We start from the raw sequence: 23,469 nt of genomic DNA, 5'->3' as shown, positions 1-23,469 counted from the left end.
TACTCTCCTGTGATTTAGGAACAGAAAAACAATCAAAACAATAGTGAATGTCTCTAATTCAGATCTGAACAATTAAAATGATAAGAAGATTTCACACACTGCGGTATATCTAGATTTGCAAAACAGAAATCTCAGATATATAATCAGAACTGGATTTCAATATTCTGGCAAAGAATTCACCATTACAAAACCATGGATGACTGTAATCTGTCCTAGTGTTTGTGTGATAGTAGTCTGCTTACAGATCTGAGCATCTCTTTAAACAATGAATGTACTAATCCACCTGTTATCACAAAAGCTTGCACCCTTGCTGAGCTATCAACTCAGCAACCTTGTGAAACATGGAAACAACCCCGAAGTGTGGGACCTTGCTCAAGGGGGTTGAATCTCCAGAGAAGGCCGGCTTCCTTCTCAATCCAAGTGTAGGGGTTGAACCAACTCAATGCTTCAAATCTTCTAAACCTATCCTAACAGCTTGCAGAGGAAAAGGGAAGAGAGAAATGCTTAAAATGAAAGGAGGTGATGCACCAAGATAAGAGATGTTTCTCTCCCCACCCGAAATGGCACAAAAAATCAGCTGAAATACCCAAGAGATGCACAAACTTCAGTTGCATGAATGACCTTAACGCACGTATGGAGGTTAGGACTTGCTGAATGTCAAGAGGGGAGAAGGCTTCCCTCAAGTCGCATCCAGATACAGGTTAACACAACATATATGTGAAAGAAAGCCACAAACATACACTTACGATGAAGGTAAGAACACATATACAACATGCATAAGTTGAAGTAAGGCAAGAATGATGATTTCAATTCATTATAAGGTGAATGGCCAAAGTTATAGTTGTCAAAAATCTATGTCTTTAAGAGAAGTGAAAGAGCATAGAATAGCTTAAGCTAGCAGAGAGAGAACCCTTTACAATGAGGCATAACAACCTTATATAGAAAACTGGTCGCGAGAGTTGTTGGAGCATTAATAGCCTTGAGTGTTGATCACGCCATCTGGAAGTGTTGCAAGTTGGAAGGAAGTTGGGAAGATTTGTGACGTTTTCACACATCACCCCATTGCAAATGGGGACCCCCTATTTTTTAGGCCCTCTCGTTCTTTTGTCTTGCGTTTTTGGGGTCTTTTTGCAGCAATCTCGTCAGTTTCTCCGCTTTGTAGGTGTTCGAGGGTCATTTGGAGTTAATCTACTTTTCGTTTGAGCGGGTTTGATGAAGTCTAGGGCTTGTTTTGTCCTTTTTAGGGTTTCTGCCTTTTGTCCTAGATTTTAGGGGTTTCTATTAGGGTTTTGGAAAAATTGAACATACGAATGGAATCAGGACCCTTCAAGGAACCTTTCAGTAAAATTTGAGCCAAAATGGATCAAGTTCCTATTTTTTAGGGATTTTACAGAGTCCCGGAATGTCGTCATTTTGCCAAAAATCAAACTTACTATTTTTAGTAAGTTTTTTATTTATAGTAAGTCATTCCTGTATCCTGTCTAGGGCAACGCTAACACTCTGAAGTTTTCTATTTTTGGAAAGTTTTTTGACAGGACCATTCGGGCAAGGTGATAAAGATCAGGCATTTACAACTATTACTAATTCCGGAAAGTCAGAAAGTAGACAGAGAAAGCTAGAAGATGGTTGAGTGCTGGAAGCCCACTCCTGAAATGGAAAGCTCGGGAAAATTCTCTAAGTCTGGAAAAATCATCCCAAATGCTTACATGGCGCTAGAATGAAGGAGGCATGGAGGATTCACAAATTCACTGAATCCTCCACCAAGTCAAAATTCCGCCCAAGATGAAGGACATGTGCCAAAATGAAGGAGGCATGGTGGATTCACAAATTCACTAAATCCTCCACCAAGGCAAAATTCTGCCCCAGGCCACAACTGGGCGCCAAAATGAAGGAGGCATGGAGGATTCACAAATTTGATTTAATCCTCCACCAAGTCAAAATTCCACTCAAGATGAAGGACATGCGCCAAAATGAAGGAGGCATGGAGGATTCACAAATTTCATTGAATCCTCCACCAAGTCAAAATTCCGCCCAAGATGAAGGACAGGTGCCAAAATGAAGGAGGCATGGAGGATTCACAAATTTGATGAAATTCCCTCTCCAGTGAAAATCCACACATAGGATTGAAAATTCAGAAAATCTTCTAAGGTATGGAAAGTCAAAGGGTCAAGGAGGAATTGAAATAAAAATTCCTCTTTGGCAAATTTTTGAAATTTCTATTTTTAGACACCGAATCTTGTCAGAATGTGGAAAATTTTATAGATTCGGAATCGTGGTGAATTCTCTCTCTCCTGGACCCGGATCCTAAATTTTAGGAAATTTCCAAAAAATTAGATGTGAAAATTGGTTGAAAAGCCAAAGAGCACAAAAATTCCCTCAGGGAAGAATTGCGCCCAAGAAGAAGAAATTCCAAGAAAGGTGAAAATTTGACTAAGTAATGGAAATCCCTTCCTTCATGACATAGTTCTTGGAAATCATGAAAATTGGCTAACGCATGAAGAATTTCCTTCCTCAGGGGTAAGGAACAAATTTCTTTTGAAAGGAGAATTCCTTCACAACATGAATTCCACGTCGGGATGAATTGAAGGTGGAAAAACAATTTCTTGGCAAGGAAGGAATTAGGGATGAACTGAATGAGAAATTTCCCCCAGGAAAAGTTTCTAAAAATCCTTTCTCGGGCATCGAATCACATCCAAATTTCAAAATTTTTACAGATTTGGATTCGTAGGAGATTTTTCTCTCTTCTGGACTTTGAAACCCTAATTTAGAAATTTTCCTAAAAAATAGGGAATGTGCAGAATTGATGAAAAGCCTTCTTCAAGCAAGGAAAGTTGAAGAGACTTCAAGAAAACTCTTCCTGAATCAAATTTTCTCTCTTCAACAATTCGAGATGTGTAGGAGCGGATATACGACGACAGGGTCCACTTGCATAGCAAGGATCTATTGAACGCATGGCAGTATGGTGGCACATTCATTGTCGGAATATTTGACCAAATGGCGACCTGATCATTGCATGTTGAATTTATGGCAGATTCTTTTTGCATGCAGCCACCGCATGTGGAAATGATGGAGCATTTATGACATAATGGGTTGATTTTTGCATGGATGAATTTTCAACGCATGTTGGGTGAATTTGAAAGAGGTGGTGCATTTAATGCGCAATGGATGCTATTTTGGGTACTTTTGAATTAATTGTATATGGGCTTGATGGGTTATTAATTGGAGATTCCCACCTTTTTGCATCTTGAGTGGAGAATCTTTTAGGGAAACCCTAATTAGGGTTTGCATGTAATCATGGCCTGAGACCTATATAAAGGGGTGACCCCCCCCCCCATTGGAAAGGGGGGAGACTTGTATAAATTATTGCGATAAGTTTTGAGATATTAATAGTGAAACATTGTTCTCTGATGGTGTCCACGTAAATTATTTTTTCAAAGATTGCATGGTTTCACCTTCCTCACTTAGATTAGAAATAGTAAAGTGCTTTGATTTCAATGGAGAATGTAATGGTGTCTGATGAATTTCCATGGTTCATACTTTTTGCATCTTGTTGATTGTAAGTTGTAGTGTAAAGTTAGTTTGAGCCCCCTAAATTTGTGCTAAGTTCGATTGTGGATAGTTGTTTGGATTGCGTCATTTTTGGGTATTCAAATGTACTTTCTTGATTTGAAAATCCTCTAGCATCCCCAGAAGATTGCATCGGTTCTTGTGGAGTTGTAGTTGATCTTGGCGAAGCAGAGCTTGGTTTATTTGGAATTTGTCCACCAGAGCACTATTCATTGTTATCACCGCCCTTAGGAGTAGATTTAGATCTTTCTGAACCCTTTCCCTTTTACTTTCAGTTCATTTTAGTCCGTTCGAAGCAACAACATTGCCAAATTGCTATATTTGATGATGGAGTTCCAGCCACAACAAAGAAGTGAAAGAACGACGTAAACGTAAGGCCCCTTGGATTACCAGCAATCACATCAGCCAACTGAGTCACGTCCGTAGCATAAAGGAACCTTGGAGTCGATTGTTTGAACTTCTTGCAATCTTAGCATGCAATCGCACTTTGATCAAGAGAGAGTGAAGTGACCGTTAGGCAACTTTATTCTGTGTTCGACGTAGTCAGAAAAAACACGTCAACAAGACTTAGGCTTGGGGTTCTGGAGTTTCGGGGAAGAGAAAAGGAGACTAAGGAAAGGAACTTCAGAACCTCGGGGTTTCGGAATTCCGGGGAAGAGAAGAAGAGGCTAAGGAAAGGAACTTTGGAACCTTAGGGTTTCAGAGTTCCGGGAAAGAGAAGAAGAGACTTAGGAACTTGGGAACTTTGGAGTTCCGGAGTTCCGGCAAGACAACACTTCATACCTCATAATTCCATTGCTTTCTCCTTGATCCAACTGGGGCAGTGCTGGTCCATGGAACATATCTCTGATCGGTTCTCACTGATGGACCAAGGGTGTCATAAAATGACAACATTTTTGGCGACCTCTGTGGGATGCTTGCTTGCTTGCTAAGCATATAGATTAGAAGCCTTGAGCATCCATTGGGGACTGAGTCATTGAAAAGCCCCAAAACATGTGTGCACCATCACTTGGAGGGAAACTGGAAACTAGAGCACACACCCTCTTAAGGAGAATGTGGTAGGTGCACAAGCACTTATGAAAGCAAAACAACTTCTAGTCTAATATTTACATAGTCATCAACACCCTCTTTAGAAGCAGGGCTTGAGATGAATCCCATTAATTGGGATTGGAAGAACTTCGCCATCAAGCCTGGAGAGATGAAATGCATTGGCCTCCTTGCAACTAGTGATGATATATGGACCACTCCAGATAGCATCAAATTTGGAATGTCGCCCGGCCTTGGCTCTGTCTGCATCCCACTTTAGAACTAGATCTCCCTCTTTGAAGACCCTAGTAGTAGCCTTTTTGTCAAAAACTCTCTTGACCTGTTCTTGATGAGTCTCAAGCGTATGCATAGCCTGACCTCTAACCTCCTCCAACTCCATTAGCTCAACTAGCCTTACTGTCATGGCATCATTCTTTGTCAATTCCAGCTGATTTGCTAGTTCAAGAGAGGGTAACTGAAGTTGGAAGTCTTGCTTCTTTCCCATATACCAGCACGAAGGGGGAGTTACTGATCGCCATCTTGGGTGTGATCCTGTCAGCCCATAAGGCTGTCCTCAGCTTAGTATGCCACGACCTCTGGTTGTCTTCAATTGTCCTTTTGATTATCCTGATGAGGTTCTTGTTGGAGGATTCAGCTAAGCCATTACCCCGAGGGTAATAATTGGATGACGTCCTCAAGTATGCACCATGCTTAACTGCCCAAGAACTGATTTGGGTTCCAACGAATACCTTGGCATTATCTGATATGATGGTGGAGGGGACACCAAATCTTGTCACAATTCCATCAAGGAATTCCAATACCGAGGCCTCAGTGGCATCCCTCAATGCAACTGCCTCTGTCCACTTAGTGAAGTAGTTTGTTGCGGCCAAGATCCACTTGTGGCCAGCACTAGGTGGATTTATCATGCCAATGAAGTCTAAACCCCATTGTGCGAATGGTTGATCTGCTCGAATGGGGTGAAGAGGTAGGGCGGCTAGTCTTTGCTTTCCAGAGAAGAAAGCACATTTCTTGCAATTCTTCACCCATCTATGTGAGTCATTGAATAAGGATGGCCAGTAATAACCAACCCTCATTATTTTGATAGCTGTAGTCCGTGCAGAGAAGTGGCCCCTTGAAGAGCCATCATGAAATTCTTCTAACAATCTGCTGACTTGATTTTGCTCGATACATCTTAACAAGACTCCATTAGAGTCTCTTCGAAAAAGGGTGCCATCCACTAAGACATAGGGAATGGACTGCAACCTGAAATGCCTTCTTTTGGTCCTGTCTAGACCTTGGGGGTATCTACCTTCCATTAAGAAGGTGGTCATGTCACCTACCCAATTGAATTGAGTGTCGTTGCTAGTTGGTTGATCCTCTTGTAACATAAGGGCGACCTTTGAAGTAGTCTCAGAAGATGAGAGAAGCTGTTCACATAGGCCCCTGCCTCTTACACGCTTGGTGATCTTGATGTTGATGTCGTATTCCATGACCTTGGTTATCCACCCAACCCTCTTCTCACTGATGTCCTTGTTTAGAAGGAAGTCCTTGACACTTGCATGTGGAACTAAGAGCTAGATCCTGTTGTTAGACAACATGTGTCTAAACTTTTTTAATGCCCTTACAATAGTGAGGACCTGCTTCTCTACATAGCTATACTTAAGCTCATAGTTTTTTAACCCCTCACTAAAGAAGGCAATAGGTTGCCCCAAATTATCATTGTTCAGCTGTGTTAGGACAGTTCAGATGCTAGATTCTCCTTCGAAGGCGTAGAGGATAAAATCCCTTTCATAGTTGGGGTTGACAAGGGTAGGGGCCTAAGCAATTGCTTGTTTAATCTCTTCAAAGCCGGCCCTTCCCTCCTTGGTCCAACTGAAAACCAAATTTTTCTTCAACATGGAGGTGAGGAGTTTTACCATGGTGGCAAGGTTGGGAATGAACCTCCTCACAAAGTTGATCCTACCAAGGAAACTTTGCAATCCTTTCTTGTGACTAGGGAGTGGGAGAGAAAGAATAGCCTCCACTCGCTCTGGATCAATGGTCAAGCCCTCTTTGGATATAATGTGTACTAGCAATCTTCCTTGATCAGTAGCAAATACACACTTGCTAGGGTTCAGGGACACACCATACCCCCTGCATTTCATGAACACCTGCTCAAGATGACCAAGATGGTCAGCTGCATGCTTTGAATAAACAGTTATGTCGTCAAGGTATATAAGCACAAACTTTGCTAATACCCCCTTGAAAGCCATGTCCATTGCTCTTTGAAACGTGGCACCTGCATTGGTTAGCCCAAAAGGTATCTTACAATAAGCATAGGTACCCCACTTATTAGTAAATGCAGTCTTGTATTGTTCTAATTCTTGGACTGAAATTTGATTGTAGCCTGAATACTCGTCCAAGAATGAAAATCTTTCTGAGCCATTGACCCTTTGGAGAATCTGCTACATGGAGGGAAGGGGATAATGATCCTTGAGGGAGGCTCTATTGAGGTTCCTAAAGTCTACACATAGTCTGATTTCCCCATTTTTCTTCCTTACAGAGACAAGGTTGACTACCCAGGAGGAGTGCTTGATAGGGAAGATGATATTGACTTCAATGAGCTTGGTCAACTCCTTCCTCATTAGTGGCTCAATCTTGGGGTTTATTGGCCTTTCCTTTTTTCTAACTGGCTTTGCATCTGGGTTTAGCTCTATAATATGCTGGGCTAAGCTAGGGTCAAAACCCTTCAAATCTTCATAGGTCCAAGCAACTATGTCATCATATTTTTGACAAAGCTCAACAAAAGCCTCTTGTTCAGTTGAGGAACATACCTTGCCCAAGTTTAGAGACCTACCCTCAGCAACAACAACTGGCTTGTAATCATGCTTCTTTGCAGCCAGGTTCATCTTCTTCTTCAATTGATCATCCAAGTCAAAAATGCCTTCCAAGGTAACTAGACCTTTAGGCAACTTGTTGGAGTTGAGCTGCATGATTTGATCTCCATACTGGTCTTGCAACTTAGATTGATTTTTAGTAGAAAATTCTGCTTCATTTTGCAAGAAATTAACAATCTGTTGATCACTTTCGAATACTTGCCAATTTGCCTGATTGTCTAGGACAACATGCCTCACAACAAGCCTAATGTGTTGTTCCTTTTTGCTTGCAACATGCGCTGGTATGTCGAACTAAGCACCAACCGCTGCAAGCCTACCATCATGCTTGTTCTAACTTCTAGGAATACTCTGGATGTTGAAGGCCTCGAATCCTTCAATCAAATCCCAAACATCGTGTTTGTATGATTTGAGTAGGTTGTTCTTTGTTATACTTTGAGCTTGGATGTGATTAACAACCAATTCACTATCTCCAAATACTTGCAAGGTTCTAATCTTTCTATTTTGTGCAAGTTGGAGGCCTTGGATCAAGGCTTCATGCTCATCGACATTGTTGGTGCAACCAAACTGAAGTCTAAAAGATAAGAAATATTTCTCTTGCTCAGGAGAAACAAGCATCACACCAACACCTGCATTGTTTCTGTTTCTTGAACCATCAAAAAACATACTCCATAACCCCTCTGAATCTCCTTGTGTCTTGATGAGGTTAGGGATGGGAGTATCCTCTTCATGGTTACAATAGGTACCAAGCCCAGTCTCTTCAGTCTCAGCTAATGGATCAAACTGAAAAACGTTGGCCCATTCATCCAGCAAACAATCAGGGACCTCTTGCAAAAGAGTAGCAAGCTCACGGACAATACACTCCTCCCCCTCTTCGTGCAAAGTGCAATTCATGTTTATAGGGCTGGGGTTGTAGGGCTCAATGTGGTTTTGTGCAATGGGCTCTGCCCTTATGGTAACCTTGGTACCATACCTTGTTCGAAATAGCATGTGGGACCAATTAGAAGACAGGTATCCACCTATCTTGGCAGTGAAGTCTCTAGATAGACAGATGGCAAAGAAGGCAGGGCGGTCGATGATTCATACGTCTTGCAAGATAGCGCATCCAGGGCATGCATGCAAGGTTAACTTCAATTTTTTAACAACCCCTACTGTCTTAATAGAAGTGCCATCCAATTGGACCACCCCCTTAGTCACAGACTCATTCTATGCCAAGAAGATCAACTACCTTCTTAGGCATGATTGAGCTACTAGCTCCTGAATCTATCATGCAGTTGTGAACTAAGTTATCTCCTATGATTAAGGAGAGATAGAAGGGGGAGGCTTGCTGATCTTGCTTGAATCTTCTTCCTCTTTGGGTTGTACCAAACTAGTGGAAAATGCCTTCTTGTTGACTGCTGCCTCATCACTTGACTGGTTGATGTCTTTCAATGCCTCCTTGAGCAAATCTCTTTGAGATGGGATGGAAAGGGCCTCCCACATAGTGACATTGAGGTTGGCCTTCTTCATCTGATCTACTATATTGAAAGGAACACCAGCTGATTTTAGAGGCCCCTTTGAGGCTAAAAGGTCTACCTTTGCTCTTTGGACGACTTGGGCCTCCTCTTGCCTCTTGCTCCCTTGCATAGTATTTTGGTTTGTATCCTGGACAGCTACATTGGGCGTTGGAGTTTGGGCTAATGTTGAAGGTGAGGCAGCTTCCATGGCTCTCTTCTTTGACCTTTTATATTGTAGCATAGACTCACCATTTGTTTGGTTCATACCACAAAATTCTGCCTCCTGCCAATTAACAAAGGTAGAATCTCCTTGTAAGTGAGCTTGAGTGCCAACACTAGGCTGATTTAGGTCATATTGTTGGCCAGAGGTGGTTGACTCATTCTGCACTACTAAGGCTTGGACAAACTCTCCATATTGGCATGCACCTTGGTTGTGTGGCTGACCGCATGGTTGACACCAATCTTGCTCTTGGGCGAGGTTGTTTTGCATTGGAACTATTGCTTTTGAGTCGCTTGCAGCTATGGGGTTCACACTATTCAAAGGCCTGGCGTTGCTCCATTGGTTTTGCCCTTGAAAGGGTGGCCTATTCTGCTGATACTTCTGATTTTGTGCTTGATAAGGTCTGCTATGTTGAGCTGGTTGCCTCTTTAGTGTCACCAGCTCATTGCCAAAGTTTTGCAATAGAGTCTTGACTTCATGGAGCTCATTAGAGGATGTAGAGGATGTGGATGGTTGACCTGCGGGCGCCATGGGGATAGGAGCCAAGGTGGGTTGTTGAGTAGAGCTTCTTGGAAGAGAGGCATTGGAGACCTTGGAGCTATCTTCCCAGCCTGTATCAAGCAATTTTCTGCCCTTATGGCTATGTCATATGCATTCGGTAGAGAGGTTCCACCCATTGATTGTATCATGACAGCCATATCGCTGTTGAGAGCTCTCAGATAATACAAGAAGGCATGATTTGGAGATGGCTTCACTAGAGCAAGGATTCTATTCCATGTCTTTTGGAATCTGAAATTGAAATCTCCCATGAACTCATGAGGTGCCCTCTTAATTGTAGTTAACTGCTCCACAAGTGATAGGTGATCGCTTTTATCTTCAAAATGGTTGCACAACTTCTCCCCTAATTCATCCCAATTGTGAATGGAGCTAGACGACAACCCTTTATACCACTGCAAAGCTTTTCCTTTCAAAGATGTGGCTAAGAGCTTGACAACAACATCATCCTGAGTGACATTATGGACAGAGCAGATGTTCGCAATGGCTTGAATATGCTCAATGGGGGTAGTATTTGTTTCACCAGTGAAGTATGGTATACTCTTTAACGCAGCCACTGGTATATCATTCCATTGGGTCAAAATAAGAGGACTCCCCCATTGAAGGTAACAAAAACTTGATTTCTGGCCATGTGAAACAATGGTCTATCGATATGAGTGGTGGGAGCTCTAGACCGTAATAGTCTTGTAAATGGAGGGGTAGAGAAAGACCTAGGTGATGGGGTGTTTACAACTTGGACCCCCCTGATTGGTGACAATGAAGGTCTACCTCTCCGCCTTCTAGAACCTGAAGATGAGAGTTCTACAAATTGGAAACTACCTTTAGAAGACGCCCTTGTATGAATTCTGGGCATGAAATCAGCAACAAGTCATGAACAAGAGATTGGACTTGTGAGTAGAGTCGCCAAGTGCTTGAAAGGTGATTGCCTCTAAAGGCTGAGATACTAAGAACAACACTGAATCCTTAGCATGTAAATCGAAAGTCTGTCCCACCGGGTGTGCCAAAAACTATTATCACAAAAGCTTGCACCCTTGCTGAGCTATCAACTCAACAAGCTTGTGAAACATGGAAACAACCCTGAAGTGTGGGACCTTGGGCAAGGGGGTTGAATCTCCGGAGAAGGTTGACTTCCTTCTCAATCCAAGTGCAGGTGTTGAACCAACTCAACGCTTCAAATCTTACTTCTAAACTTATCCTAACAACTTGCAGAGGAAAAGGGAAGAGAAAAATGTTTAAAATGAAAGGAGGTGATGCACCAAGATAAGCGATGTTTCTCTCCCCACCCGAAATGGCACAAAGAATCAACTGAAATACCCAGGAGATGCACAAACTTCAGTTGCATGAATGACCTTAACACATGTATGGAGGTTAGGACTTGCTGAATGTCAAGAGGGGAGAAGGTTTCCCACAAGTCACACCCAGAAACAGGTTAGACAAACATACACTTACAATGAAGGTAAGAACACATACACAACATACATAAGTTGAAGTAAGGCGAGAATGATGATTTCAATTCATTATAAGGCCCATAGTTGAACTACTCGCGACTCGGCTCGACTCGCCAAGCCCCTGAAAAAAAAACTCGGAAAAACTCGGCAATGTAAAAACACGCTTAATTTTAATAAAAAATGCATTTTTTTTGCAAAATTTAATGAGAAGATGCATCCAATGAGTCAATAAATGATAACACAAAAGAAACAAGCTGATTCTAGATATATTTAAATGCAAAGTGTCTACAAAATCGCATCCTCATGAGAAATGCTGATGGCTGGAAGCAAAATAGTAAATAGCTTTTGTAAAACCAAAAGTAAATACAACTTCCTCTTCCCAGCTCTAGCCAAAACTGGTTTCAAACTTTCATCATATTTGAAATTTCATCATTCATACTCATAGTTTCAAACTTTCAACTCTAAAATGTATAATACCAGGATTTCTTCAATGCTAATTATGTTGTTTTATGGAGCCTAATCAGACTCGGAGGTTAAATTTTCCCTACTTCCATCAACACAATTTCCCCCTATATTTTTCGACGGGGGTTTGGGGTGCAGCACCCCCAGGTTGGGGTCAAGGGGCATCGCCGAAGGATCCTGAAATTTGACTAAGTTTGGAAAATTGAAGAATCCTCCAAAAACTAGATTTTGCATTATAACTCCTGGAGGTCCGAAACCACTCTCAAACATCCTGACAGTATATATGGAATATAACTTAAAGTATAAGATCACTTATACTTAAATGTTATATTCCATGTGTATATTCTGATGAAGAGAATGAAATTGACCCGAAAAAACAAAAAATTGATAATTTTTTCACATGTTTGGGCCTGTTTTTTTAGTCTAGCCGAGTTCTTGCAAAAAACTCGGTTATTACTCGGCAAGTTTTTTGCAAAAACTCAGCGAGTTTTTGCTGTGAGTTAAGTCAGAAAAACTCGCAGAGCTCAAAAACTCGGCGAGTTTTTGCATCTCGCCAAGTACTTTGCGAGTGTGCCATCTATGTTTAAGGCCAATGGCCAAACTTACAGTTGCAGAAATGCAAGATAAATACAAGTCTTTAAGAGAAGTGAAAGAACATAGAATAACTCAAGCCAGCAGGGAGAGAACCCTTTACAATGAGGCATAACAACCTTATATAGAAAATTGGTCGCAAGAGTTGTTGGAGCATTAATAGCCTTGAGTGTTGATCATGCCATCTGAAAGTGCTGCAAGCCGGAAGGAAGTTGGGAAGACTTAGGCTTGGGGTTCTGGAGTTCCGAGGAAGATAAAAGGAGACTAAGGAAAGGAACTTCGGAACCTCGGGGTTCCGGAGTTCCGGGGAAGAGAAAAGGAGACTAAGGAAAAGAACTTCGGAACCTCGGGGTCCCAGAGTTCCAAGGAAGAGAAGCAGAGGCTAAGGAAAGGAACTTTGGAACCTCGGGGTTCTGGAGTTCCGGGGAAGAGAAGAAGAGACTTAGGAACTTGGGAACTTGGGAGTTTCGGAGTTCCGGCAAGACAACACTTCACACCTCACAATTCCATTGCTTTCTCCTTGATCCAACTGGGGCAGTGCTGGTTCATGGAACATATCTCTGATCAGTTCTCACTGATGGACCAAGGGTGTCAAAAAATGACAACACCACCCACTGACAGATCTGGAGTTGGTAAATCTGGGTAGATCAGAGTAATGAACTTTCTACCTTTCACATCGCCATCTGCTGTTTTAAATGCAACCATATCTTCATTGACCAATCCTTAGTTGTTTTGTTGGCATAAAGGATGTAAGTGTCTGTGAACATGGTGGCTCAATAAATCTTGGCAGGTAACCCCTGGCAGGTGATCTAGGCTAAACTCTCTTGCAGCTATGGCATTTCTTCAAAGAATTTCAGATCTACAGATCAAAACATGACTGACAGTGATGCACCTTCCTCTAGCCTTTGGATCTAGTTCCTTTGCTGGGTGCCCTCAATCTGAAACTTGATGTTCACCTGGAAGAGGACTGTTAGGTGATCAGGATCTAAAATTTTCTCCCCCATTGTGCCAGGTGCAGAAAATACAATTTGCAGCTACACACGCCTGCACAAGGTATGAGCAGGATAAATCATGAACTACAGAATGCAAAAGGATATTGATGGCAGGTTAGGGTTTTTGTCTCAACCTCCTTACATTGCATAGGGGTTTCATCCTGCAACTGCATCAGGCTTGACAAATCATCCAAACTTCCATCATACTCGTCAAGACCTGCAAATGCATTTACATAGGTCTTTTCTAGGTGGGGCATATTTGATGTTAAAATGCATTTTAAAAAAAATTCTATATTGTATAGTTTTGTCATTTTTTTGTCCGCATCTGACATAATTTAACCAGAAATGTTTATAGTTGTCATTTACCAAAAACTGATATTGATATACAAATTCTGTGAACTGAAAAGAGTCTTTTACTATTGGATGTAAAGGAAAAGATGTATTGAGAAGGTAAACAAAAATCTGCCAAAACAATTATTTGATAAAGACTGCATCTCCAGCATATTTGCAGGTTGAACCTGAAGAGCTTGTTGTTAATTTTAGGATCAGACTGATGACAGTAAACAGAAAATAACAAATGCAACACACATAACACAGTGATACCCTGGGAAAACCTCCCTCTTGGAGGTGGAAAACCCAGCAAGAATGTCTCAGATCAGATTAGGATAAACACAGTAGCAAATTACAATCTTAACCCTTCTTAGGGCACACAATAACTTATCTGATATATAGATCTGATCAGACTTGATGTCACCACCCAGAATGCAGATTGCTGATCATATATTGGAGTTCGCTTGTCTTGGAGAGAGGTCGGTCAGTATGAACAAGAATTTAGTAGTGCATAGCAGGTTCGGCAGCCCAGAATGATAGTTCGCCCAGCCTAGAAAGAGTTCGCCCAGCAAGTTCGCTTTACCTAGAAGTTGATTGCTCAGCATAAAATAGGATTTCGCCAGACCTAAGACAGGTTCGCTGACTGGGACTTCAATTCGCTGCTCTATGATGATAACCAAACCTCAAGCTGCTGCCCTTTAGTTATTCGCTGATGCAGAGATGATTCGCACAAATGAATGGCAGATAGATTGCTTGATGATGATGTGATCTTCAATTGATCTTACATATGTAGGGATTGATCCATTTAATTACCCTTGGTCAGCCTTGTATAGTTTTGGCACCAAGTTACAATTTAATTCACAAGTTACATTAGTTAGGACTTGACCTATATCATTAATACAAGTTACACCCATTGCCCAAATAGGGCCTGACCCAAATAGGGTTTACACATTTACACAAAGTAAGATGCCAAAATGCTAAGGCCAATAGGCCACTTAGCATTTTATGTACTAGGTTGGCCCTAGAAGGGATCCGACCTAGCTACACATCAACACTTGTAAACAGACCACACATATGCATCCAATAACACAATCATCAAGACAGAAAATTCACTAGCATATCAAAATTTGGAACTTGTTCATAGCTTGTAAAACTGAAGAGCTGTAAAAAAAATACCGATTTGTTGTTAGACTGGGCTTTCATAAGGGATATTCTATTATTCAGTTGTGCGGTCTATTCATGTTTAGCAACAAGATGCAACTGGTAACCATAGTTATCTTCAAAATGATGTAGTTTTTTAAGTTTCTGATCACATGCAAGGCCTGTTCCTTAAAGCTACAAAATTCTGAAAAGATACAGATGATGCATTAGACAGATTCCACAGTGACAAATGCCTTGGCCAGACCTATCTTCAATTGCAATTGGATGCACTGATGCCAATCAGAAAACTTCCATCATAGGAAGATGAGATTAGGTAGGAGTCAAGGTCAGACTTTGTGAAAGGTGTTGGGTTGAGCATATTACCTTTTGCTTCTTCTTCTTTGTTTTCCTTCTCTTCATGCACCATTGATCTAAAGTTTTCTGGTTAAAGTATTCACTGCGTCCAATAATCCTTTAGATTGTCCCAAAGTTCCTTCATTTGGTTTGAAGAAAACGGTGCAGAGTTGGGCCTAGCCAGATTGATATTAATGTCTGCTGTTTGAGAGAACATATATAAGAAAAAAGAAATGTATCTATAGAAATTCTGAAGGGGAATCACAATGTCATTTGTGAAGTAGAGCCATTAACCACAATGCTGAATTGACAAAGTCTTGAAGGCATCTTGAATCATTGGATTTCAGAATGAGTGCCAAATCAGTGTGATATTAAAAGTGGCCTGTATTTTGTGGATTTGGGGACTAAGTATCAAAGCTCCTCTCAATTGGCATTTAAGACTGAGCTAGTCATCATTAAACACAATAATATCAATAGAATTGGATTAGCAAGAAGTTTGATGGGACCTTATCTAGGCCGCTTATCCATGTGGCAAAAGTGAACCAATTTTAGCTAGGAGTTTGCTACTTGCATTGCCATTTCTTTGAATGTGAGTAAATTGAATTTCAGTGAAGGCAGGTATAATATTCTGGGAATCAAAGCAAAGGAAATACAAATTGTTTCTGTTTATCATTCTCAACAATCATGGAAGTAATGCTCATCCTTGAAGTTGGTTTCATATCATCTAAGGTCATATCCATTTCAATGGCATTTTCTTTTTCACATTTCTTAATCTATGGCTCAGTAGAACAGAACAGATTTGCTCTCTTTGGAGCTTTTTAACCTCATATTTATGTCTGCTCTGCAAATGTTCTACTTATATTTGCTAAACCGACCCTTTATCTGTACAAAAAATTGTTGTTATTGACCATAAGTAGATCTTCCAGAGTTTACCTTTGACTTCTTGTCTTTGTTATAACTTGTACACCTCTAGGTGATGCATTTTGGATCAATTTATGTTGCCATAACTTGCAAAGAATCTGCCTCCTCTGATGTCAGGACACCTTGGAGAAAATTACCTGCATCTGAGATGTAATTTAAGGTTTTCATATGTGCTATATTCCAAAGAACTGATGCCTGCATAGACATGGCACCATTAGAATTGAGTTTTAGTGTGTAGATTGCAACTGATTTCTGTTAGATTATAGGAGTTCGGCTATTTATGGAAAGTGCATTGTCTTTCTTTTTAACTCCATTGTCAACTAAAATATTGATACATTTTGCATATTTGTGATATGTATGGATTTGGGTTTCTGTTGAGAAAATTAAATCTGTTTTCCTTTTTTATTTCTATAAATTCTTCTCTCAAAAAAATGCTATAACATTATAGAAGTCTTGTCCTTGATTATATTTGTTAATGTCACAGCTATTCACCAAATATCAAACAAATAAAAGTTTTGGACAAGAAAAGAGTGCGAAGGGCAAAACTTTACTATCTCCGGGAGAAGATGGGTTCCAGTGGTAAAAAATAAAATACGAAATTCACAAGAATTTGTCAGCATGCTGCAGGAGGATTATAATTATGAAGATGAGATATTGCTTGAATTTAAGTAAATGTTCAAAATCTATGATGCAAGTTTAACATGAAGTGCTGAGTTCAACACAATGAGAGAATGGCATTCACTTCAGCTGTTTTTGCGGTATTTTTTGTATTTGTAAACATTTATGACATTATTTTTGATCAGTGTAAACAGAAGTGGCATAAACTTCTTGTTGGAAATTTATGATTCTTTTCATTTGTGATGCTGGTAGCAATAATTTTCTCCCTTTCTTCAATATAAGATGGAAAATGGACTTATTTTCTCCACACCACAAACGGCTAATGGTGCAATGTTGCACTTGATCTCATTAAACCACTTCATTGTAGTATAAATCTCAAATTGACATCAATTGGTGGCTGTCATGTTCCCTTTGCAGACGTGATCAATTGGCAGAGGCCCTCAGCTTTTTTTATTTCCGGTAGGCTAATTGGGATGTGGTAAGGCAATAATTAATTAATTAAATTAAGTTGTCAAAAGTAAGTCATTTAACGGACAACTGATATTTAATTAATTATTTTATTAATATTGGACAATTTATTTAGAGAAAAATGACTTTTGGGGGGGCCAAATGTAAAGTTAAATAAAAAGGATTATTAAAAGTTATTTTGAGAGGGGAATGAAATATAATATCTCAAATATTGAAAAGGGGTATAAAAAAGGAGAGCTTGCAAAAAAGAAAATTCATTTTTGGCATTTTATTTTCGGAACCCCAGCTTAGGAGATTGAGCAATTGTCTGTCTTTTTTGTCCTAGGAAGAAAACTTTATAGCAAAGACTGGTTTTGAGGACAGAAACCATCCTATTCAATTTGTGAATTGATTCATCCACGATTCACTGGTATGCTGAAGTTAGGAATTTTTTTGATAATTGAAGCCTGACAGATAAATATCTATATATTTCATTTCTAGGTTGCAGCTGATTGCAATATTTGGATAGCAAATTATTTGAGAAATGTGAGAATGAAGATTAATATTGCTAATCACATCATCAAAAAAGGCAGACCATACAATTTTATTTGGCATAGACAGCCAGTAAATAGTGGCCGTACCATCTATATTCTATGAAGCTGCCTTACAAATGTGAAAGAGGGCCATATGAAATAAATAGGTGAATCGCTTGGTATCTGGGGAGTTTAGGGAACTATAATCCCAGCTGCACCCTGTTGGGGGTTAATTATTATCTTTCAAGGTGGGACACAGCTCTTTTGGGAGAAATATAGAGCCATACAACTTTATATAGGCAGTCAATTATGTCCATTCGGATCTCTGTCAAATGTTAATATTTTATCATAAGTTTTTTCAAGAAATTCAATCACCTATCTGCCTCAATTTAAATGTCAGAATTTCTATTTATTTTCAGTTATAAGTATGTTTGTGGATAAATACTTCTGACTGCTGAATTAGTAGATTTGTATCAGAATTTCAAAATAATTTAATAACTGATTTCATAGTAGAATAGACATTGTTATTCCTACATAGATCTTGTGAATGCAATATCAGTTGGTGCATAGTTATCTCTATTGTCATTTTATCGATTACTTGAAAAAATATATGAAATAGTTGGGATATTACAGTTCTTTGTCAGTTGGCATTTTATCAAATATTTGTCAAAATACTGAAAAAATAGCTTGGCTCTTTACAGTGGCTTGTATCTCTATATACTTCTACCATACCCCTACAGCTAAGGTTATATATGGTTAACTATCTGAGTGCTTTCAATATGAGGTCCATATGTGATCATTATCAGTTTGCATTCTAATGTACAAATCACTGACATGAAACTAAATTTACTTATGTGCTGATCCAATGCAAAATCCTATTGAAACGAACAAACATAAAGCAGACAATCAATATCTGTTACAGCTCTGTGCTGCCATCTGTGTCTTTTATCCAACTTTGCATTTGTGTACATTGTCTTAGGTTTTAAGTATTATGTATTACCTATGTTTTTGGTTTAGGTTTAAATAACTAAGGATGTAACAACACCTGTAGAATAGATCTATTGTTTACTTATAGTTGAGTTGGAGGAGGGACATGAGGCTTAAAAATAGGATCAAAGCTCATTGTATTCTTGTATTCAATGTAATGAATATCAATAAAATAATGCTATTACTGTGTATTTGGTTGCAATATCTCAATATTTTATCAAGAAAAAGTTTCTTTGGTGAGTTTGATAACTTTTTGTTTGCCTTTTGTTTGATTTCTGTATGATTGTTGAGATTTTTTAAAAGATGAGCCATGACTGTTATGAACACAAGAAATAGAAGCAACATGCTAACAGAAGCGAGGGCAAGGTGAAGTGGAATGGCATTGAATAGCAGTCTAAAGGGAAGTAGTTTTGGTTGCTTTTGTCTTCAGATTTTTTGTGCTGGATTTGTAAGGTAGTGGCGAAGTTTGTAGAGGTGTCTGTGTTAAGAAGATCCCAGAAACCAAGCACGAAGACTGTGTGGCATGAGAATATTTTTGTGGCATTAACCACCATCACTGCAGTGAAGCCAACAAACAGAAAACAATCTGGTCAACGCTACCTTGACTGGTTGCCTTTGATAGAAGACTGCATAATTAGAAGTGCCCAAGACATCCATGGAGAAGTGGCTCTGTACTTGACGCCTTTTTGCCAGGTAGAAGGATATGTGACAAAGAAGCAATAATTGTAAAAAGATCTATTGCAAAAGAGTTCTGATTGTGGAGAGGGGTGAGACATATAAGTAAATGTCCAGCGTGAAATCACACTAATCTTGAAGGGAGTTGTCAGAGGAAATCGTTTTGGGCACTTTGGAGCTCTTCAATTCAACAAGTAAATGGTTTCTGCTGCATGATTTCATGTGGGAGGATCTCACAAATTTGTTGAGAACATAGCAAATCGTGAAGCAACTTAAGGTTGAGCAGCATCCAAGAAGAAAGAATTGTTAGTTATAAACAAGCAGAGAAAAGATAATTGAATGAAACCAAAACAGACATAAGCACATAACAATGCATAACACGATAGTTTAACGTGGTTCACCAATAAATGGCTACATCCACTGAAGCAGGGAAATCTAATTTATTAACCAATATCCAATACACTCCAGTACATAGACTGCACACATATTTATATATTCATACAAAGGTATAAATCGAAGAGTTGAGGGAGCCGAAAGGTCATGTGACCGTTGGGCATCACTTCCCAACAATCTTCCCCGTGAAGACCAACCAGTACAGCTATGCACTTTGACATCCCTGCTTCTAGTTCGAATCACATTACATCCAGCCTGCAAGATTTTAACTTCGCGAACTCTTGTTCACGTATTCTGCGGATACGCCTTCTCCAAATCAAATCAGACTCAAAATTTAACAGCCGAACATTTTCTCTTACAACTTTATCGAGTACAAACTCATCCATTAATCTATACTCGAGGACACCATGCCCTGCAGGTTTGAAATGCATTCCTTCATCCTTCAACATCTTCATATCATCAACAATCCTGCTGGCACACCACTCGACATTATCTAAAGGACAGACGTTTTTTGTCTTTAACCATCTGCTTATGCAGTGAAAGGTGGAAGGTGTGGTTGCATGCTCCCCATGCAACTCCACATTCTTCACTGATTGCAGGATTGGACTGACACTCAACGCAAAGTTCCAAGATGGGGCTTTTGCAAATACCACAATTGTCAAATGCAATATCCCAAGCCCAAAGCGCTTTGGCTTCTCGGAGCCCTCCCCAGACAGTACTACTTTCATTAATAGAAGTCAATCTTCTATGCTCTGCAAAATCAAGAGGTGAGTCATTCTGACTCTCATCAAGCTTTGATTTCACAATGCCAATATCCGCATGATGCTTAATTATCACTTTAGAGTCAATCACATCTACCAGAGTATTAAAATGAAACCCAAATTCGGTGTTGCATCAACCCGTGTTGGTTCATCAATCCAACCAACTGTTTACAAGAAATTGGACCAGCCAACAGCGTCTTCGGTTCACTTCCACCCAACTTTCCGTTTCCCCTTCCACCATAGTAAGCTCCTCAGAAACTTCCCAGATAATTACTATTATGGCCTCTACGTCCCTTATGAGACGTTAGAAAGAAACTGCTAAAGGTTTGTGTGGCAATTTTATACTGCGCCTGTATAGTGACGAGATTAACACTCTTGCAAAGATCCTTCCCGTTAAAGAAATCCTGCAACTTGGGAATTTGGGTCAATCCGCCTATGAGAACAACTTCACCTAGTTGATTCTTGTCGAACGTAGCATCTCTCGTGTATTTCTCCACCGACTCATTCACCTCAACTGTGCTAACTGCCTCAAACACTACGGACCTGTGCCTGAGCCCCACCTCTCTCGGTAGCACCAACACCTATGTTCATAAAGGCTACGTCCAAAAACTCATTCGACGGTGAGACAATGTTCATTTCAGGACATATAAAGCTGAAAGGAAATAAAAGAGCAAGGAAAGGAAAATTAATCCAAGAAAGTTTATGATGAAGTAATTGTTACCAAGAGAAAAGCAAAAACCTTGGAGCATCACCCAAATGTGAAGAAGGAGGCACAAGAACTTTTGAAAGGGGAAAAGCAAAGAAAAACCCCTTGTGATATTATGAATGAGGCAATGCCTAAAATGAGAGTGAGAGAGAGAGAGAGAGAGAGAGAGAGAGAGAGAGAGAGAGAGCAAGAAGCTCTTTACAATATTGTCATTAAGAAGAAATGAGAGAGGAGACATCTCTTAAATAGAGATGAGGAGAGGAGTTACAAAGTAACTCCCAAATCTATGAATGCCACCATTCATAAAATGTGTGTGCCATGTGTCCACATCCTCTTATGGAGGAAATCTAATATTCCTTAATAAAGGAAAATAAAAGAAATGACTTGTCCTCACACATGTACTAGAGGACAAATTACATGTAGGAATTCCAAAGGAATATCCTAAACTAAATACAAATAAACCTAAGCTAAGTAAAGATTAAATATTCTAACACCCCCCCTTAAGCTTTACTTGGGGAGCTTACATCAAACCCTTCAATGGGTTGTAATCCAAGATTTTTACAATGAAATTGGAATTTTTCTTTACAAAGTGGCTTGGTCAAAATATCTGCAACTTGGTCTTCCCCCTTGCAATAGAGGAGTGAAATTTGCTTGTCTTCAATTTGTTCTCTAATAAAGTGGTGTTGGAGAGCAATGTGTTTTGTCCTTGCATGGAAAACTGGATTTTTAGCCAAGGCAATGGCACTTTGGTTGTCACAATACAATGGAGTTGGTTCGTGTTGAGGTAGACCCAAATCTTCAAGTAGTCTTCTAAGCCACAAGACTTCTTTGGAAGCATTAGTGCATCCTTTGTACTCAGCTTCAGTGGATCCAAGAGAGGTAGATTGTTGCTTTTTACTATTCCAAGAAATTGCTCCTGAACCAACAAAAAAACAATAACCACAAGTAGATTTCCCATCATTGGGATCTCCACCTAGATCGGAATCAGTAAAACCTTTTAAAGTAAAATCAGAATTTGTATCATAAAACAAACCTACATTAATAGTTCCTTTAATATATCTTAAAATTCTTTTAGCAACTTTAAAGTGTGTTTGTTGAGGTTTAGACATGAATCTGGAAAGTAAACCAACACTATAAGCAATATCTGGCCTAGTAAGAGTTAAATAATTTAAACTTCCAACTAATTGTCTATACAAAGTAGGATCAACAAGAGGAGTTTGCATATCAAGCATTAACTTAGTGCCTAATTCAATAGGAATTGAAACATGACGAGCATCATTCATTTTAAACTTATCTATGAGATCTTGAACATATTTATTTTGAGATAAGAAAATTCCTTTAGAGGTTTGCCAAATTTGCATTCCTAAGAAATAATGTAGAAGACCTAGATCGGTCATTTGAAATTTTTGATTAAGTTGAAACTTAATATCAGAAATCAAAGTATTGGAACTTGAAGTAAGAATCAAATCATCTACATACAAGATAATAATTATAATATCATCTTCACTATGTTTAATATACAAGTTAGGATCATTTTTACTTCTTATAAAGCCTTGAGAAAGAAAGAATTCATTAATCTTTGAATACCACTCCCTAGGAGATTGCTTTAATCCATAAATTGATTTCTTTAATTTACAAACTAAGTGTGCATTACCTTCTTTAATAAAACCAGGAGGTTGAGACATATAAATTTCCTCATGTAAATCACCATTAAGAAAAACACTTTTAACATCCATTTGGTGAATAGGCCAATTCATTCTAGAAGCTAAAGCAAGCACAAGTTTAATTGTAGGCATTTTAGCAACATGAGCAAAAGTTTCAGTATAATCTAAGCCTTCAATTTGAGAAAAACCTCTAGCAACTAATCTAGCTTTAAATTTACTAACTTGATTATTAGCATTCAATTTAGTTTTATAAAGCCACTTGCAAGAAACAAGATTTTTACCAGGAGGCAAGGGAACTAAATCCCAAGTTTGGTTAGAAGTTAAAGTATCATATTCTTCCTTCATTGCTTTTTGCCAATGTGGTTGATTTTTAGCTTGATCAAATGTTTTAGGATCATTAGAATTCATAATAGTAGTCATTAAAGCATAATTACAATAATTAACTCTTCTAGCTTGAAGTTTATCCATTCTAGCTAAGTATTCATCACTATCTTGAATTAAACATTTAAACCATTTAGGTCTTCTTTTAGAAGTAATGGATTCATCACTAGAAGAAGAGTCATGAGGAGTAGAGTTATTATTATCATCATCACTATCACTAGAAGGAATAGAAAGAGATGCATTAGGAGTAGGGTTAAGAGAAGGAGGTTGGTCCTCCACAAGCACAACTTTGGTTTGACCAAGTTCATTATCCTCCACTTTAGAACAAT

At 39.3% G+C, this 23,469-nt stretch overlaps 1 protein-coding gene across 2 annotated transcripts in view; it reads left to right on the top strand.

Moving 5' to 3' along the window:
• The window catches only part of LOC131036611 (large ribosomal subunit protein bL19cy), a 134,822-nt gene extending 117,986 nt beyond the window's left edge, over positions 1-16,836 (top strand). For both annotated transcript variants that reach the window (XM_057968532.2, XM_057968533.2), the window contains exon 8: positions 16,460-16,836. In XM_057968532.2, the coding sequence (XP_057824515.2) occupies positions 16,460-16,565 (106 nt within the window). In that variant the 3' untranslated portion in view covers positions 16,566-16,836. The remainder of the gene's footprint in view (positions 1-16,459) is intronic.
• The last annotated feature ends 6,633 nt before the right edge of the window (positions 16,837-23,469 follow it).

This window comes from Cryptomeria japonica, chromosome 1, assembly GCF_030272615.1.
Source record: "Cryptomeria japonica chromosome 1, Sugi_1.0, whole genome shotgun sequence".
NCBI classification, from domain to species: Eukaryota; Viridiplantae; Streptophyta; class Pinopsida; order Cupressales; family Cupressaceae; genus Cryptomeria; species Cryptomeria japonica.
The sequence above is the reverse complement of the archived record's forward strand: the minus strand, read 5'-3'. Positions and strand labels throughout refer to the sequence as shown.